Genomic DNA, 21,177 nt, shown 5'->3' on the forward strand with positions numbered 1-21,177 from the left:
ATAAAAAAAAAAAAAACTGTTTTTTATTTATTATATATATATAATTTTTATTTTGAAAATCTAATTTATAGTAGATGAAGTAATTTGAAAATTAACAAGAAAATAGTTCTATTTTTTAGACAATGTTTTAGTGAGAGTTAGAGTTGCATTTTTACCATATTGTTCTTTGGTTTTATATCCACTTAAACATAGGAGTATAGAGGTATTTTTGAACTAAAAAATGAGGAATCCAAACAGAAAAAACTCCTTAAATAATAGTATAGATAAACCCATAGTTTTAAAAACCGGACCGGACCGGCCGGTTCGACCGGTTCAACCGGGAAAACCGGTGCAGTCCGGTCCGGTTAAATACCTTAAAACCGGTCAAAAACCGGAAATTTTGAAAAAACGGTTTTATTCTCGGTTCGGTTTTTAAAACCATGGATAAACCACATTGCATTGTGCAATAAAATAATAAATCAGAACACACGACAGAAAGCAAAAGGCCGGTAAGCAATAAAATAATAAATCAACAGAACTTCGGTCAAATAACTATATAGAAGTACAAAAGATCAATCCAACCCTCTGATGTCTATGAGAAAGACCAAGGATTCCATGGAAAAGCATAAATACAAATATTACGAAAATACCCAAAATGGTATCTAAAATTTGTTGTCTCTAGGAGGTCAAAAGCTTTGGTTTTCAACATGGATCATTTACAGATTTTAATTCTTTACATAAAGGTTATGCTTCTTGCTTCAAGGGAAGCAACAAATCAGGCTTAAATCTTCTTTTTTGGGTAGCCTTTCTATATAGTTTGGGTAGCCTTCCACATAAGTTTTACACACAGAAGGTGATTCAAATTGAATTTACTTAAAGGGATGAGGAGCAGGACAGGTAAAAAAATGATGCTGTGGTTGACTACAATAAGAGAACAAAAAAAAAAATGCACAACTTCACCATTAAAATTCAGCTGAACCAGGCGTCCGAGGGAAAGGGATTGTGTCTCTTATATTCTCTATTCCTGTAGCAAATTGCACAAGCCTTTCAAAGCCCAATCCAAATCCCGCATGAGGAACTGGCAAACAAGAGATAAAAGTACACCATTACAACAAAGCATAGAAGTAATTTCTTGGTTATCACATAACTACCTTTTCAAAAGAAATAGCGTATATTCTTCTTTAACCATTTTTTTAACCCTATAAAATCCAAGTCTGTCAACACAGTCATGAATAAGAGCTGTAACTACAATAACTTTTCAACTACACTAGTTAGTTGAGATTTCTTATGATCAGAGCTCAGATTGTCTGCCCATGTGATCCAAATAATATGCACTTGCTTATTTGGACTACATTAGGTGTATGTCCGCAGCAAAGTGAGAAACATTATATAAAGCAGCCTACCCACGCTTCTCTTAATTTTTCTATTGCAGCCAAACAAATGCACCCACTTTCCCTTCTGCTCTCATTCACAAATAATGAATCTTGTATGTGGTTCTTCCACAGATGAGAATCTTTAGGTCATGCAAATAGCAGTAATATGACAGAGGATCCACCACCATTAGCAGAACCACACCTCTAGATTGCCCCGAATGAATTATGTTTCATTTTCAACTTAAAGAGAGGAAGTGCATCAATATACGAAGTCACCAACATAAAGAGAATTTCTCAATTTTAAACAGAAGAATTCCTGACCTGAACCATAACGACGCAAGTCAAGATACCACCAGTAGGTATCCTTATCCAGCTTTAAGTCATCTAAGCGAGTTTCCAAATATTCAAGCCTTTCTTCCCTTTGGCTTCCACCAATAAGTTCACCAACCTGACAAAGATATTCAATAACAATGCTGACAACAAAAAATTTCAAACAAAGATATTCAACAAGGATAACACCAACAAAATTCATATAAGCACAGCAAAGACAGAAGACTTGCTTAAGCTCAATCACTATTTTTCACATTTCAAGATTGATGTAGAGAATAAAATATAATTGCTAACATAAAATCACATGGTACAGACCTCACCCAGCCATCACCTGGATGCCTTGACCACATTGCTTGCTGTTCTTAAAGCATTCATGGGTTTGTACTAAAAACTGTTATTTGCCTTACTGATTGATTTTACATATAGCATTTTTAAGCCCCAAACAACTAAACATACATCATATAAAGGGAGACTTTTAATGTGAGGAAGACTAATAAGACATATCAATAAAGCCTTAATTCACCTTCTCCAATCAACTTTAAATGGAGACACTTTTTTTTTTTTTTTTTTTTTTTTATGGTTAAATCATTTACAGGAAAAGTGCAAAACACTCACGACCTTATGGTTGAAACTCGCCTAACCATCTCCAAACCTAATATGAAATTTTAAACCCTTAAGGTTGGGGAAATGACCAAATTGGTCATTCTGTCTCACTTCCATTAATTGGGGTGGACAGAAAGTGATTCATTTTTAACAAAAAAAATCATTTTAGAGTAAGAACTTCATAAAAATTAACTTGAATTCTTTTCTTATTCCTCTTTTCTGATAAGTAACAAAGAATCTTTTATTAAGAATCAAGAAAGCTCAAAAGATAGAGCTCCATAAAGAATTAAAAACGCAGGCTTAAATGATCTGTGACCTCAACTAAAATATTAAAAGAAACCCCCTCCAACATAGTATACCACTCAAATATGACAAGCAAAAACTACACTTAAGGTGAACAAAAAAATTTCTCCCCAACCTCAAATGTTCGTCTATTTCACTACCTCCAAATCACCCACATAAGACTCAGGGTTCACAATCCATGTTATACCATTCATGTTTGTCCCATACAACCCTTTCCTCCAACAACAATATACATGATCAATCACTTTTTGAGGAATCACCCACTGCATCCCAAAAACTGAAAAATCAGAGGACCAAAAATTTTGAGCAACTGAACATTGAAGCTGAAGATGATGCCTCGATTCACAGTTGACCTTATGACCAACAGTATATAGGTAAGATTGTCTATAGTCAAAATTATATTCAACACTGTTGTCCTTGAAAAGAATGACACTTTCTTAGGAATCTCCATGGAAAAATCTTCCTGCTAGAATTTCTCAAATGTTCATAATAAGATCGAGCACTAAATTCACCATTGCTATTCAGAAGCAATCTCACAGTCAGTGTGTTCAGCAAAGGGAGGTTTGGAATATACCAAATCCATAAGAGAATCCACCCCCTCAATCTCCCATGAAAATACAAATAAATCTTATATTCCAATAGCAAGACCCATCCCCCTTGGCAACAACTGCCATGGAAAACACATAAGCATCCTTACTTTCAGCAATCAAATGCAGATCTGAATTTATAGCCAGCCATCGCATCACACATCATGCAAAAATTTAATCCCCATACAGACTGTACCACTACCTTGAAAGAGATTTAGGTAGCAAAATTATCCCAACCTGCCCTAATCCCCTTCCATAGGCAACACCCATGCAGCCTTCAAATAACATAATATGTCCACTCTCCCCACGCTACCCCATACTTTAATCCCACAACAGGTCTCCAAAAAGGGTCATTTTCCATACCAGAACACCATAACCACTTGCCCAACAAGGCTTGATTACAAGTGGTTAACTTCCTCACTCCTAAACCTGCGTATTTCATTGGGAAGCACATGGTATTCCAATCAAACAAGTGAAATTTAAACTCCATGCCATTCCCATTCCACAAGAAATCCCACTGAAGCTTCTCCATATTCTATTGGCTACATGATTAGGTACACTAAACATAGACAGAAAAAAATGTAGAAAGCGCTCTGTTCTTCTCTCTTCATCTCACACCTCTGTCTCCTCAGATGTAACCCAGCCAGTGAACTACAATAATAAATTGATCACTTCCCAAATGAAGATAGAGGATGGGAGCACTCCTCATCTCAGTGGGCAATTGCCAAACCAATTAAGACATCTTACTCAAACCAGACAGAAAGTATACAACTTGCTAAGTGGATACACAGCAAACCAACAGAGATACTGCCACTCAAAGCAACTAAAAAAAGAAAGGCAAATCCAACTAACACTTTAAGCTCCTACAAAACCAATCATACAAAATTTAGATCAAGGAGCATAGAGCAGTGAGCAGGATATGCAGCACATCCCTGGACAGATCTGGTGGTTTCATTCTTTCAAAAACATACCCAAGCCATCATTAACAGTCGCAAACTAGCTGCCCCTTAAAATCCCCCCCTAAATCAATGGATCGGCCACTCACCACAACCATTGCCGCTATCAAAACCAAAACACCTACATGCAGCCAACAGTCCATCCACCAAAATGTTAACCAAGATGCCACCCACATTTTCCCAAACAGATCAAACCTCCACTTCTATCAGCCGAAAACCCCATTCGCAAAAAACCCCAAAATCCTACTGCTACCACCAGACCAAAACTGCAGGGCATACCCACACCAAATCGCCATGGCTAGGCCCCACCAATGAGTCAACCCTTGAAGATTCAACTATGGGGTAAAAGTTGGGGTTGATTTGGATTTTGGAATGGGTTGGATTGATGGTGACAAGATTGGGTAATGGACTTCTATGGGATTGTCGAGGCTCACGGTAGTTGAGCTTTCCTTGTGGGTGTCGAGAGGGCTTTGGTTGCGACAGCAGTGTGGGATTATGCTGGTGATTGATTGGCAACAAGAGAAAAAGTAAAAGAAAGGGGAAAAAATCAAGTGAATTTTTCACTAAATTTTATTTAAAATAATTATTTTATTCAGCATGTCCAGCCCAGCTCAGAATTTTTTACAGGACTAATTGGGTCATTTCTCATACCTTAGGGTTCTAAAATTTCAAATTAGAATATCAGGGGGTCAGTTTGACTTTAACCATAAGTTCAATGGGTGTGTTGCATTTTTTCCATAGTTTAAAACTAAATATTTATAATGTACCTTTTTTTACTAGGCAAATACTCATGCACCTTAGGGATTGGAACCCCATCCCCAACCTCATCCACCACCCCATAATATTTAAGGGGGTAGGGTGCCGTTTGGCCCCAAAGGCCATTAGCATTTTTAAAGTACATTATATTCTTAAAAGAGAGTAAATAATCTCTAGTCCCTATATTTTTTAGAAGTCCTTATACTGTTTTTCCTGTGCAAAGAGAGTCCATATACTTTTTTTGATAGGCAAAGAGAGTCCATGTACATTCAAACATAACAATATCCTAGAATATAGACGGCTCTATCTTTTCAATTATCTAAAAATAATTAAGGAAGGCTTCTTAGATGCAAAAGATCCTTGTTCCATTGTACTGAAAGTGCAAAAGAAGTGTACATTTAACAACAAAGTAAATAGAAATTTTTATTTATTTATTTATTTTTTATAAGTAATAAGTTTATTGATATCAAAAGAGGAACACCCTAGTACACTGGGAGTGTACAAGGGGTCAAACAATCAAGAACAAAAATTACAAGAATCTAAAATATCAAGAAAAGATAAAAATGATTGGTTCCGCAAAGCAACCAACCAATCCATTAAAGTTCTAAAGCACCTACTATTTCTTTCCCTCCAAAGACATCACAATAAGCAATGGGGAACAATCAACCATATAAATCCATTTCGACAACGACCAAATCTGCCTTTCCAACATGCTAACATGCTAGAAGTTCCCACTACAGATTGCGGCATAACCCAGCTCACTCCAAACAAACCGAACACCATAGCCCACAAATCCATTGCAACCGGACGGACAATGAAGAAAAGATGATCAACCGATTCATCATTACACTTGCACATGTAGCACCAATTCAAGAGTATACTATTTTCACATGCAGAAGTATAGTATTTTTTTAATTTAGAGAAATTTTATTAGAAAAGTAAAAAGGGTCAACCCTCAACAGCACGGGAAGTATTATGCCTAATCCAAAGACTCGTACAAATAAAAAGATTTCTGGTTAAGGGGAGAGAGAGAGAACATTCTATTTTAGAAGGTACATTCACAAAGATTATTTTCTTGAAGCAGTAGCAGTTGCTAGAAAAATAACACAGCATATCAGGTACAGCAGCATCAAACATTTAAGCCTCAATCTTCTATTCTTTGTAAATTTGAAACTTGAAAGACTACTCATTTAAAAAGTACTGATAAATCGCAAGTCACAACTTTTAGACTGAATCTAATTTTTTTTAAATTAACAATAGGAATAAAATGGGAAATTTAATAATTACCCGAGGAACCAACATATCCATTGCTGCAACAGTCTTTCCATCGTCATTTTGCCGCATATAGAATGCTTTAATCTCCTGAGATTTTACATCAAATAACTTCAAAGTATTAGACCCAGCCATAGAAATAAACCTCAGCTTGCCTAGTGAAGCGTGGAAGAGGAAAGAGTGGAAGAAAGTGGGAGGGCTAATGCCTTAGGATAGTCTCTTATTATAACAGGGCATCCACCATATGCCTCTTCAGTTATGTATCGTTCATGCTCACTCTGCAAATCACATCCCCACTTCACCTGGAAAGAAAAAATAAAAATAAAAATAAAAAAGAAGGATTTGAAATAAAAGATACAGAACTACACAGCAGATAATTAAAGCACTGTGAAAGCCATGTAGTGAGAAATAACAAAACTAATATATAAAACTAAATAAATAATCTTCTTAAGTTTTCCTTGTGAAGCATCATCTTATTAAATTGTGCTAGGTTCTCCTGCAATGAGTGATCCTTTCAGCATTCAGAGAGAGAGGAGGTCTTTCATCATTCATATGCCTCAAGCAGCATATTTCCAAAGATCAGAAAGTAACAATCCAATGATGAAGCTAAGTAGTACTGCACACTCGTTGATTCAAATATCAAGTTCTTATTGTAATACAATAAAGCAAGTTATATATAATGCAAGACATAAGGAGTAAATTTGGTTGAAGCATAAGTCCATGGCAACTTTCTATCACTGTTTAAGGTTTGATAGTAAATAAATATCTTCCAACTCAACATGATAGGAAAAAGGAAATGTTGCAGTAGTAGCACAGATATTACAAGCAGAAAAAAAAAAAATCACAAGTTACTAAAGACTACCCTTGCAGCCAACGAATTTTAGGTCAAACGGTATTTCCTAGTATTTCCAATAGAGATGTCTTCCCCACTTAAAATGTATCCACACACACACACACAAAAAAAAGCCCTTGCAAATTTGTAGTAAGTTAATTCTGACTTAAAAGACAATCAATACAGAAACAGTCAGTTTGAGACATTGAAGTTGCTTCCTTTAGTGAGGTGAAAAAAGGAGAACAAAATACAATTGATTTGATCAAATAAGCTTTGTAACATTCTCTAAATTTATCATGACAAGTCCATCCAGGAGCAATAATACTTTACAAAATATAATATCCTGCCCTTCTTCTTTTTTGATAAGTGCTATAATTTTCTGCCTTTGAACACAGTTAAGTGAATTTGCAATAGTATGGGAATAGTTTAAATAGCAAGACTAATAGGTAGTACCGGGAATTCAAACTTCTTATTTGCTCTTAGAAGAAGTTCAATTGCATCAGTGTAAGTCAACTGCACAAATTCTTTCTCAGCCACATCCTGTTTATCAGACAATTATTCACACAAAATCAGGGCGCGAGATAATATTTGTGCAGATCAGATAAGAAAAATAAGTAGTGAGGAAACGGGGGGTTTAAGGATTGAATACACAATGGAAAGGATTAAGAGTTAAGTTACACTTAGAGTTCATACATTCAATCGATCAACAATTCCTTTCTCGATCCAAGTATTGAAAAAATCCATGTCTTCCTTGCAATTTTCGAGAACATATCTCACCTTCAAGCATAAAATAAAAGTACATGTTACTCTAAAATCCGACAAGAAGGATGCCATACAAGAACTTTCTACTGTCTACATGCATAAGCTTGCCAGAATATAGTCTAATTTAATAATAATGTTCAATTGGCAATAGTTATGAAAGATAACATACTACGTACTGGAGATAAGCAGTTGCACAAGCCATGTCATCATTCAGATCAGCAAATGCAAGTTCAGGTTCAATCATCTTAAGCAAGGAGAAAAAGAATTTGTAATACATACTGTTCCAATATACATAAAACAGGAAGAACCACATTGAAATGAAAGACAAAGAACACATACCCAAAACTCAGCCAAGTGCCTAGATGTGTTAGAATTTTCTGCTCGAAATGTGGGACCAAATGTATACACCTGGCCAAAGTTATTTATAGTAAGTATTTATAATTTGTTCATTTCCAAATGGATATTAAGAATAAGAACAAGCATGAGAGGAAAATATTTACATCAGAAAGAGCAGTAGCGTAGGTTTCAGCATTAAGTTGGCCTGAGACAGTCAAAAATGCTGGTTTCCCAAAAAAGTCCTGAGACAAAAAATGACATGAAAATCAATCAAGTAAGTGCAGGAGCATCTAAGCCTAAAGCTAGTCTAGCCCATAGCTATTACAAGACTAGTAATTTATTTCCCTACATTATGTTTTGTTATTATTATGTCATAGTATAATAAAAAGTCGCATCACTAGAATGAAACTTTTAATGAAATTGAATGGTTAGGATCTAATTTCTCTATGAAATATGAAAGGCTAGGATTCTAGGGTAACTAAAAGCTAATATAAATAGTCTCTTTCAAGTCATTTTGGGCAGCAATTTCTCATCTAATTTAATAAATTTCAGATCTGAATAATTTTGGGGCTCTTTGAGCCTAGAAATTGATATTCTATTATCTGAAATTCAATCCAATTATCTTCCCATTGCTATAATCTTGTTTTATTGCTGGGATTTCTTCCTAAACTCTCCATAATTGCCAATTTACTTAAAATGTGGTACTTTTGGCGGATCATATAAGATCTACACTAGATCTACGTTCTCCTTACTGCATCACAAGTAGACCACATATTTGCATAGACTATTTTCCCAAAAATAATGGTTACACTTGTTACAATCTTAGAAAGAAAAACAGACAATCTTGAACACCAAAAAATCCTTTCCACCTTAATATATGATACAATATAAAGAATGCCTGAAGATTCAAAGTTCAAACGTGGTTATTTGAGCGGGTTACCATACACATTACAACCAAGAATTAAAAATCCATGCAAAAATCACTAAATTGCTATTCACAAGTAACTTGAAAAGAGTTTGGAAATGAATCTGACTCACCTGTGACCAATCAATTAACCCATCCTTTGTCTTTGGAACAGCATCCACAGGAGAATCAACAACTTCTCCAGAGCTTGGTATCTGTTAATTGAACAAGGATTATATATTTACAGAAGCACAGAGAGGTTTAGAGCACAATTAAATGAAATGGCAGCATTATAAGATCAAATTTTACTCCTAACAAATAATGGTCTTGCTTACAATAAGCTGAAATAATACCTTGCACCAGGATGTTTTATTCAAAATTCTAACTATGTATAAAATTATTAAACAATGTCTCCACAGAAAGATGCTAGCAAATGAGGAAGCAAAGTACACGAATTAGGCTTAAAATAAGAAATTGTCCTCTTGACAAACATGCTTCATGTTAAGCTTGCATACAATAGGCTGAAATAATACATTGCACCAGGATGTTTTATTCAAAATTCTAACTATGTATAAAATTATTAAACAATGTCTCCACAGAAAGACGCTAGCAAACAAGTAAATGAGGAAGCAAAGTACACGAATTAGGCTTAAATGAAGAAATTGTCCTCTTGACAAACAGGCTTCATGTTACCTATCATGAGTAACATAAAGGGAGGGGAAATTAAGAATAGCTGAACTTAAGGTCATACTGACTTGTCCACAAGCCTCTTGGCTAAGCACAGAAGACCCCTCCGGTTCCCCATAGAGGAAATCCGGGTTCGAACCATGGGCTCCCTCTGGGATGTCCCAAATTACCAAAAGCATATATTGAATTTATTTTTTCAGCTTTACAAAAAGAATAAACTTTATTTAAAAAACAAATATAATGCCTTATATAAACATAAAATGCAATAAACATTACTATATAGGAGAAACTATTTTAAGCCACAGTGCATACCAAAGTAGTTACACAAAACTGCTCACCCGCTCCTTCACAATCTGAAGCTGTAATAATAGGACTTGAAACCCAGACAAACCCATTTTCTTGGAAAAATTTATGCGTTGCAAAGGCCAATGCATTCCTCACCCTTGCAACCTAAAACCAGCATGTATACACAAGAAGAGATAACCCAAAACAAAAAAAAAGCCACATCATTGCTTTGAAGGAAAAAAAAAAACTAAAAGCCAGGACTCGACATGAAATCATTTGCTACAAAATGGCAAACAATGGTAAACAAGAAGCAAAACCATACCGCACCAAAAGTATTTGTTCTCGGACGGAGATGAGCTTTTGTTCTCAAAAATTCTCTGCTGACCCTTTTCTTTTGGATTGGATAGGAAGGATCACTCTTCCCAACCTAAAGACAGGAAATTCATATGTCAATGCAAAATTTTTGACATAGCAGCTCCTAAAAGCATACAATTTACCTTATATATATATATATATACACACACACACAATAACTGCAGGAAGGGGGAATTGAAACTCTGGTTCTTCTCATAAAGGAGACCAAGCAATGCCACTAGCTACAAGGCTCTTGACAGAAGCATACAATATATTTGTTTTACCCAACACCTAATTTTTCCTAATCTCTCAGTCATATAGATTGTTTTCAAGGATGGTCGCCACTTCTCTGCTTTTTTCTTTATTCTGAAGTTTAAAATTCCCCTCTTCACTTTGCTATGATCAGAGATCAGAGAGGATGTACATTAATGTGTAAGTAATACAAGTGGGATACACAGAAGAATTAGCATGGCAGAATGGGGTAAAACATTTTATTCAATATAAAAATGAAGGCAAGAAATGCCAATGAGCTTTGGCTCAAATGGTACTTCTTCCATAAGAATTGATGGTGGGTAAGTTCCTGGGATCAAAACCAACTGACTATGTATAACTTACCAATCCAATAAAAGAAAAACGAAGGTAACAAATCACCATCAAGATGACAGAAAGCTTTTCCAAACTTTTAATCCAAAGCACAACACACATAGCTGGAGGAAAATAGATGACAACAGTGTTTTTAGTTAGATTCAGGTTCAATATAATCGATTCTTCTCTTTGATGTAGCAACACTAGGACTAATTTTCACATGACATGAATATCCAGCATTAACAATTTAACAGGAACAACCTAATGGCCACGAATATGTCCAAAATATGTATCAATCAGACAAAGAAGACAATAAGAGCAACAGGGGCCCAATATAATATTTTGACGCATAGTCTTTGGAGATTCAAATGTTCAGATGCTTCAAATAAAGAACCATCAACAAGGCACACTGCACATGAAACAGTTACCGACCGCCCCCCCCCCCCCCCCCTCACCCCACAAAGCATAAGAAAAGTTTCTAACCTTACCTGAAGACATAAATTTCATCATGAGTTATACTTAAAAGCAAAGTACAAGGCTTTAGGAGACAGAAACATGTGAGCCAAATCCTAACCGTCCTTTTTTCTCTTTTGATTTTCACACACACACACATGAATGCACCCACAAACGTATAATGTACGGGCATGCTAAATATCAAATTGTGAATTATTACAGGTTTTTAAAGTAAAAGTACAAAAGATTTCACAGTAAGCGCATGTGTAGTAGTATGACACTATGACATTGCAAAGGTGCCGCAGTTTCCCTAATTAAGAATGACGAGAAATACTAACCACTACAATTTTCTTGACCTTCAATTCCACCTTTTGCTTTGAACCTTGGCTGGGCACCAATGTTCCTTGCACCCATATTGATGCACAAGTTGTTATCAATCCAGCTTCGACCTATCAATTAGCTCCAGAGCTTGAAAACAGACATAATGAAAGCTAGATATGCCAGGAATGATATGCATAAATCAGGATAAACACATATCTAATAAATAATTTTTTTACCCTAGCAACATAAATAAACTTAAAAAAAAACGGAGAATACATGCTTTGCACAGTATAGATTATGTACAAACAATAAACTTTAGTGTTTTAAGAGGCATTTTTCAGGCTGTCATAATAGCAATTCAGTTTCAGAACACATTGAGGCTTTGAAAATTCAAAATTTAACCCAAAGTCTAATTGAAGAAACACTTCACAAATATTTTTACACGTAGCATGTTTTGAACCCACGATCTCACCCACCACCTAGCACTTGCAAGGGGAGGAGGTGTCAGTTGAGCTAATACTCATTGGCATCTGTTTATCAGTGTGAATAGTTTTTTTTGGGGGGGGGGGGTTCTTTTTCAATTCATCGTACAGTGTACACCCTCTTCTCACACCATATATGACCCTTCTATTGGATCCCTCTACTCCCTTGTTATATAACAAAAATTATTCATTTAAAATTTCGCTAAAAAATATGCAAGCTTGTAATCTTTTCATGTGATTTTATGTTTATGTCAGAATATGTAGATATTTATTTGCTTTATCAATGAATTGAACCAAGCTATATAAATCTTGCTGATGACAATAACTTATTTTGAAAAAAAAAATCAAGTACAAAAAGAAAACTGAAACCCTGTATAAAATACGTAAATCAAGTAAGCAAAGAAATATAATATATCTAGATGTTAAATAAACTAAGAAGATTCTTCCCGATTCATCTAATAACAATGTTGATGTGTACTCTTTTTCGTCTAATAATTGTCTCGGAATTTTTACCCTTTTTACCATTTCCCAAATTTAAATATTAATACTAACAAATTGCTGTTTAGACAAAAATTCTAAATGAATCAATTTATAAACTTCATCCAGGTAAACACATACAATCACATGCATTTTGCTCATATACATACCTGATCATAACCTTCAGCATCTGAGTCTATCACACATTGCATGTTTGAAAGGCAGGAACCATCATTGACCTATATAGCACAATTAACACGTATTCACATTAATTAACTATACATTCAGTTTCAAAAAAAAAAAAAAAGACTATTACTTCAGCTTAGTATAGTATAATCCATCTCTGATTTCATTTCCTTTTCCCAAATTTTCCCGTGCACCAAACAGAGCCTCTGGTTATAACTTAAATTACACAATGACAGTTGTTATTACCTCAATGAATGTAACACTGCTTTGAACCCGAAGAGTCCGGACCCAGCCCGTCACGACCAGGGTCTGCCCGACCCGGCCCAATCCTTCATCGGGACCGTGCTTTATATCCGCAACTCTCAACTTCTTCCTGAACTCTCCGATCTTCTCTCCCGCCTCGCCTCTCCACTTTTCGGAGAATTCCGGCTTTGTCTTCTCTACGGCTTCGCCGGATTGGAGAGCTCCGGAGACAATAGTAGAGAAGAATCTCCGGCGAGGGAGGATCACTCCGGCGCCGGCAAGTGGGGGTGGCCGGAGAAGAAATGGCGGGAAGGGGAGTGAGTAAGGGTTTGGTTTTGGTATTGGTTTAGTGTAGAGTGAGAGATAGCGAAGGGCTGAGTAGGGTTTAAGGCGGAGAGGGGTGGCTGGTGCAATAGCAGCAGCCATTTAGCTTTGGGTTTTTTCTTGGTCTTGCAAGTTCCTAGTGCCCACAACCGATAGAGCATATATCCGTTGCGGACTTGCGGGTGTTATTCTTTTTCTGCTTTTTTTCCATGGGCAAAACTAAAAAAGAAAAAAAGAAAAAAAAAAAAGGAAAAAAAGAAGTTGAGTTACAAAATTTGTTGCAGTAAAAGGTTATTAATTTACTCAATAAAATAAATTTGTGCCAATCAGATGGTAGATTTGTCAAAATTTAAAAAGAAAATTTGTTAAAATGGTAGATTTATCAAAATTTACCACTAATAAAAAGATATTGAGTAAGGTTATATCCTAAAACTACAACTAATTTTATAGCTAAACTTTGTCAAAAGCAAAACACACATCTCCAAAAAAATAAAAAACTGAATATAAAATGAAAGGAAATAAAAAAGCAATCCCTAATTTTAAGGCTAACAATGTAATTTAGTTGATATACTTTTAAAAATAAAAAGGTCCTATAGGAGGACCATATTTTCACCACATGGTGTTGTTGCGCAAGTCCACCCACCTTTTTTATTTTTTAGTAAGAAATAATTTTTTTTGATAGTTTCAACTTATGGCATCTGCTCCTAATGATAGCTCTTTATCATCAAACCAATACACCAATCGGTTATTTGGTATAGGCGAGGATTGAACCCCAGATCTCTTATTCAACCATAAAAAACTTTACTAGTTAAGCTTGCTAGAACTCACGCACAAATCCACCCATCTAATAATCTAGGTTAGGTTGGAAATGAGCTGAAAATTGTCACTATTAATGTTTGAACTCAATTGGACAAAAAAAGTTATATGTCTAGGCTCAATTTGAGGTTTGAACTCTAACCAAGCTTATAAATAATGTTCAAACTCTCCTATCAAATAAAGAAAATGTTCAAACTCAAGCTGGTCAAAAAAACCCAAGAGCTTAAGCTCTTCACGATTCTTCAATCAAAACTGAACTTGAACTCAATATCAAACTTTTGAGCTTAATATAAATAAAAAAAAAAAGAAAAAAAAAAGAGGACATTGGGCATATTATTAGGTGTCAATACCGTATTTTGTCTGACCTCGATTCACACATAAAAATAAAGACCAAAAATTGAAAAAAATTGAAAAAATATGCACAATTATTAGTTTCAAAGCTAAAAAAAATTGGAAAAAAATTAATACGACATGGTTGGATATTGGATCAAAGGGTCATAACATTTAAAAACCACTTTTGTGGCAATTAAGGCCAAAACCCTAATTAGGTATGGTAAAAAAGTTGATTGTTTGATATAACTGTCCGATTGCGTTGAATTTTGGACCTACAAGTCATCTTGTAGGGCATATTTTTCCCTTTGAAACGATGTTTTACGGGCCAAAATCAAAGTTAAAACAGATGTGATATCACTAAAATACCAAAAACCCTAATATAATCTCCACTTTTTTTCTAGGAAAAACAAGTAGTTTTTGGGTCGACTTTGTGCAATAAACTATACCGATTGGGTAGGAACTAGAGCAATCCGGCTTAACCATCTTGATGATCAAGTTCTTAGCTACTTCTCATAAAAATGGCTCGACAATATCTACCCCAAATTGAAAGATACAAATTTTTCAAGGAAAAACATTACAGAATTTTTCAACACTGCGTCACCTTCCTTCCGAGCGTGATATCTTGAAGACCATAGCTCTAAATTAGGTGAGGCTAGGACCATTGAAAACTAGACACCCAAAGCTTTCCAGGCATATAAATTATGAATAAAATAGCACTTGGAAAGGCCAATAAACAATTGCGTAGAGATCGGACCAAAAATTGGAAAAAAGACGAAATAAGACCAATGAGGTGGCAAGATTGGGAGGCTAGCTAGGTGTAATAAGCCTCCCATTTCCCTCATTCTCCTATAAATACCCCCTCATTTTTGTACAAAATCATGAGGGAAAAATAGAAAAATATGGAGAAAAAGTGAGGAAAGTCAAGGGAAAAAAAAAAGGTGAGAAAATTATGGAAAAATAACCCTATAAATAAATTTTTTTTTTTTTTAAGTCTCTCTCTCTCCCTCTCTCTCTCTCTCTCTCTCAAATCCACACAAAAAAGTCTTATCCATTTTTGTTTATTTTTGTGGGTAAGCTTGTAGGGATGGGGTAGTTCCTTAATAACTACACCCATCTCATCCTCTCTTATTATCTTGTAAACATCATTTCCATATATAAAATCATTCTCTTTATCTTGTTTATTGTTTATAGTTGCTTTATATTCTTGTGCTTTTGTGTATATATCTCTCTCTTTATATTTATGTTCATATTATTGTTTTTTTTAGAAGTATTATTGTTGTTTGTTTGTGTTATTGTGCTTGTTTCCTAAATGGGAATTAGACCATATCCTAGGATTTGCATGGGAAGTACCCTTAGGGGCTGAAATCCCATCCCACCTAGGCATCTAGGGATTTTTACTATTCTTGCTTTTAATTTGTGTCATCCCTTTTTATTTTCCAAGTAAATCCCCTTCCCTTTTTAATTCATGTCATCCCTTTTATTTTCCAAGCAATCCCCTATCCCTTTTTAATTTATGACATCCCTTTTATTTTCCAAGCAATCCCACTTCCCTTTTAATTTATGTCATCCCTTTAATTTCTTGCACAATCTCTCTCCTCCTTTACTTTATTGCACTTATGTGTGTGTGTAGTTTTTATATTTTATCCCTAGACACCTAAATAGAAAAGACTTTATATTTTATCCCCCTTAGATAGTTTTTAAACCTCAAATAAAGCACAATTTGGGTATGTTTCATAGGAATGTTTGATGGCTTAAAACCCCTATTTCTTTGTGATGAAAGAATCATAATTCTTGAAAGAGATTAAAATCTATTTGAGAGTGTTGATACCCATTTTCACCACACATTTTCTACAAGCCCGACTCAATTGAGCCAGACCTCATTATGAGCCTATTTCATGTATTATATTATATTCGTGTAAGCAAGGCCCAAGCTCATGCGGCATATTGGGAAAATTGAGGAAATGTGGTTTGGAAGATATGGATCGGTTCCTTTCGGACCTTTTGCATGAACCCAACACATACGTGCTACCAAGTGAGCAAAGAACACCGGTAGCACCTCAGGCTCATGGAGGAGGTTTTGTATATAAAATTTTCGCCCCAAAATAGTTTTTATGCTCTGACTGACTATGGCTCAAAGTGTCTGTCCAAACCCATTTTTCCCTTTAAAAATAGTTGGCTCTCGTTGGCCAACTTCAGCTGTTAGCCCTTACTTAGGTGAGCCTCCCAAGAGTCTAAAGCACCTAAAAACGAGGAGCCAATGGGGGCTTAGTCAAATATTTCCCAAATTATACATCAAGCAAGTTAACTCTTTTACCTAACTAAAGGAAATCTGAACCAAACATCAATTTAGCACTTGGGAGGTCCAAAGCCTCATCTTTAGCCTTAAAACTAGTCATTAAGGACACCTAAAAGCTGCTATAAAACTCTTCATTCAGTTTAAAACAAAGCCAACTACGTTTTCCCCACAAAGCTGAAACTTTAGAGCAAAAGTCCATTTACCCAGCCAACATTCTCACAATTCCAAAGCTTGAAGGTGGAAATATGGGTACAGGAGAACCTTCCCTCTCTTCCTCACAACCTCTCTCAATTTCTTTTTCTCGCTAACTGTGAGTTGAAGTTTCAGACGTATTGTTTTTATGCACTTTTTTGCATTTTTTGTTATTGGCATTTTGATTCTCTTGTTAAAACACCATTAGCCTTTGTTCATTATACATTTGGAATTTTGAGCTTGACTCTTCGCAAATAATCACTTCCAAAGAACCCAAAAGGGAGATTTGGCTCATTCTCACATTTTTTTGCCCCTGTTGCAAAAACGTCCTCGACGGAGAGGAACATAAAAAATAAATAATAAAAAAACCTTTTTAATCAACCTTTACAATATTTCAGCTCTTTACTTTTAATATCATTTAAATTTCAGCTCTTTATTTCTAATGTCATTTAAATTTCTGCACTTTACTTTCCTTGCAATTTATTTTTTGCACTTTATTATTGTTGTCTCTTTACAATTCTCATCATTAATGTTGCCATAAATTAAATATGTTTGGGTAAAACAATTCCTCTACACACTATTGTAAGGAAATGTTTTTCAAAATCAATTCCAACCTCTTTCTAAAAAATGAAGTTTTTTTTAAAGGAATTTTATATTAAAAAAAAACTTTCATTTTAAAGAGTTTTCCAAAAAAAAAAAAAAAAGGAAATCCGAAATTGATATGTTTTCAATAGTTTTATCACACAAAAAATGTTTTTTCCAAGAAAAATGTTCCAAAAAAAAAAGTTTCTTCAAGAAAAAAGTGTTTTACCAAGTTAGATTTCCCTTTGAAATTTTTTTTCTCCCCTCCTTTAAAACTCAAAAAAAAAAAAAAACTCTTAAAGAAAAAGTGTTTTTACCACATTAAAAAAAATGTTTTTGAAGAAAATGTTTCAAAAATCTTCTTCCCTTTAAAAAAAAAATCTGAAATTAAAAAAAAAAAAAAAAATAGCCTCTTTTACGATGTTGGATTTCTTTTATAAAAAAAATAAGGGTCTTTAAAATAAGAACTTTTTTCCTCAAAACTTCTCAATAAAACATTTTCTTAAAAAAAATGTGCTTTTCTAAAATAATAAAAGTTAATGTCGTAATTTCCTTCATACACTTTAATTTTAAGCCTTCTCTTAGAATGGTTGTAGTTAAGGATTTGTGTTCATGACTCATTCACTTGAGTTCTTGAATACCCTACATTGTCCCTATCATTTTTTTACTTCGCACTAATGAACTTCATTTGTCATCTTTTTTGCATGATAAAAATGAGGAAAATGTGGATGACAATAAGGTGCTATTAGTCCAACAAAATGTGGATGATAATAGCTAGTATTCACATGTTATGTATATATTAAACATTTTATTCACATGTCTTTGTGTTTATTTTGAATGTTCTCTTACATGTTACTTATGTATATATCTTGTCTTGATTGTAAATATTCTTTGGAGTTGATATTCACATGTTAGCTATATGTAAATATTTACTCACATGTATATATGTATATTTTTCGCAAAAAGAAACCTTTTCAAAAAAGATCAAAATGCCAGGTGTTCTATTTTTTCATAAAAAGATAACGTTTGAAATAAATTGAAATGAGGTACAATATTCGAATAGGTGTTTTGTCTAATACATTCCCTACATGTAACTAAACTTATGAATCCATGATCTTTGGTTTGAGACATTTTGGTTTGCCTTAGTTAATGAACCCTTCAAATTTTGTAGTTAATTAGGTAACCTAAAATGAATTAGACCACTAGGTGACCAATCATACCCAAAACAAAACCAATGTTTGGTGGCGACTCCTAAAATAAAAATAAGAAAAAGAGACTCACATACACGTACCCCACCCTAGAGACACAATCACACAAGAGTCACATCACTAAGCACCCAATATGCAACCAAACCTAGAAAAAATTTTCAAAACTTTTTGGGGGCGTCCACATTAAGCTCATTTGGGCTGGACAGTTCTCCCAACTCTCAATTGATTGAAAGCTTTTAGGACACAAGTTTATTTTTCAAACTCACGTCAAGCTTATTACCAACTTATATAAATGGGCTTAAGCTTGAATTGTTTTTTTATTTTATTTTATCAAGCTCTATTATTCATGGGTATGTGTTCATGGTTTTTATTTGTTGGGCTCAACTCATTTATTAAACAAGTCTTTATTGAACTAAGGATCAAATCTAATTTATCTATAAATAATTGAACGAGTGTTTTATTGAACTAAGTTTAAGTTGTTTATGAACGACTTGGTTTATTTACATTTCTAAATTCATTGCCATGTATTTAAAAATTTGTATCATTTTCTAATAAAAAAGAGTAAACGAAAACATTTTCTTTAAATAGGCATGTCTCAAAGCTCAGAACAAATTTGAATCTCAAAACAAATTTAAATCTTGAGAGAGGTCTCAACAATGTTAGAGAAGCAACACCACAAGTTGAGGCTTTTTTACAAGAAACGTTGCAAGCTCCACGACCGCGTTCCAAAACTCCCACATGAAGCGGATACAATGACATTTTTTCAAGAGTGAAACGCTTTGTCGGTTTTGGCTTTAATATTGAAATCGTTAAGGACGCGGAGTTTTGATGTTAGGGAGAAATGGGTTTCTAGTTTCAGGTTTATGTCCTCCCAAATAATTTCATTTGAGAGCAATTGTTTGTTTTTTGGTATTGTGTTTACGACAAATATATTAAGACTTACTATTATACATACAACTCTGTGTCCTACCAATAGCTAATTGTAATTTGAATATGTTATCAATTTGTATTATATTTATTGGTTCAGATATGTTTTTTTTTTTTTTTTTTTAACATCTCGTTGGGGTGGGGGGATTTGAAGTTTTGTACCCTAGATGTTTGTTGAAACCCCATAAGGTGCCAAATAGTTAAGCAATGGCAAGAAAGTGAAAGAAAATAAATGGGATTGAGTTTTTTTTTTGTTATTCATTTTTTTATATGGATTTTTTTTAAATGCTACTTAATTTTTTTTCATTATTGTTTAGGTGAGGTCACAACAATTTGAAAATCTCAAAAACCAAAATATAATTTGTAAACACAAGGGAACAAAATAAAAACGTATTTTTCACAAAAAATATATAATGCCATTAGAAATTCCTTTACCACTACATGTAAATCCTTATGCATGAGTGTTGTGTGGCCTTATTTGTTTTAAAATAAAATATTTTTAAGTGTTTGGTGTGATATGTAAAACTTTTCAAATAAACCACCAAAGTCACTGGTGCTAGATGTTTGTTGGTCAAACTGTCGAAATTGGCAAATAGAACGGTACCGGCTCTGGTCACCGATTGTCAGTGACTGCCACTAGAACATCTTTGACCACTAGATCAGCTACCTAGCCACCGGATGGGGAGAGGGGAGAGCCACCATGTGTTTTTGTAAAATATTTTGCCAAGTTTTTGTAGGTAAAATGTTTTACAACTTTTTATATAAAATTTTACTGTCTACAAAACTAAATTATTTTACTAGTTTAACTACGGGCATCCTGGCTCTTCATCTTAGGAGTATAATTTCATCCTTGATAGAGTGAAACAAAAACTTTCGGGTTGGAAGGCTAACATGCTCTCTTTAGCAGGGCAAACTGTTCTTATACAAGCTTCTTTGGCTGCTATACCTGCGTATGTTATGCAATGTACCTATTTGCCTGGCAGAATTTTGGATGGGTTAGATAAAGTTAACCGAAATTTCCTTTGGGGATCGTTGGAGGTGGCCAAGAAGATGCATTGGGTTGGTTGGGATAAGGTGATAAAGTCTAAGGAGGAAGGGGGGCTTGGGCTGCAATCAGCGAAGGGCAAGAATATAGCTCTCCTATCTAAGCTTAATTGGCGGTTCCACATTGAAAAGGAGGCCCCTTGGGCTAGAGTGCTGAAGCTGAAACATTGTAATAAGAGAAAAAGAGTTGTTGCCAATGCCAATAGGCTTCCTTGTTCTCACATATAGGTTGTAATGAAAAAAGGTATGGATACTTTTAATAAGGGTAGTAGGTGGCTGGTTAGTGGGTTGAATGTGTGGCAAAATAAGTGGACAAATGGAGGTTCTCTTAGAGATTTGATTTAGGGTCCTATCACAAGGGAGGCTAACCATATGGAAGTTAAAGACTT

At 34.6% G+C, this 21,177-nt stretch overlaps 1 protein-coding gene across 2 annotated transcripts; it reads right to left on the reverse strand.

Annotated features, from left to right (window-relative positions):
• Positions 1-767: 767 nt before the first annotated feature.
• LOC142613840 (asparagine--tRNA ligase, chloroplastic/mitochondrial) lies at positions 768-13,577 on the reverse strand. 2 transcript variants are annotated; one of them, XM_075786352.1, is made up of 15 exons: positions 13,070-13,577; positions 12,808-12,876; positions 11,696-11,806; positions 10,288-10,392; positions 9,993-10,130; positions 9,128-9,208; positions 8,254-8,331; positions 8,093-8,161; positions 7,923-7,997; positions 7,685-7,768; positions 7,445-7,531; positions 6,366-6,461; positions 6,175-6,249; positions 1,674-1,800; positions 768-1,057 (listed from the first exon to the last, which is right to left on the reverse strand). In XM_075786352.1, exons 1-15 carry the CDS (start codon positions 13,490-13,492, stop codon positions 942-944), a joined length of 1,734 nt encoding a protein of 577 aa, XP_075642467.1. In that variant the 5' UTR covers positions 13,493-13,577; the 3' UTR covers positions 768-941. The 2 variants fall into 2 exon arrangements, with proteins under 2 accessions (XP_075642467.1, XP_075642468.1); XM_075786353.1 differs by lacking the exon at positions 7,923-7,997 and having other exon boundaries at positions 13,070-13,566.
• Between the last annotated feature and the right edge of the window lie 7,600 nt (positions 13,578-21,177).

Source organism: Castanea sativa, chromosome 10 (genome assembly GCF_040712315.1).
Source record: "Castanea sativa cultivar Marrone di Chiusa Pesio chromosome 10, ASM4071231v1".
Taxonomy (NCBI): domain Eukaryota; kingdom Viridiplantae; phylum Streptophyta; class Magnoliopsida; order Fagales; family Fagaceae; genus Castanea; species Castanea sativa.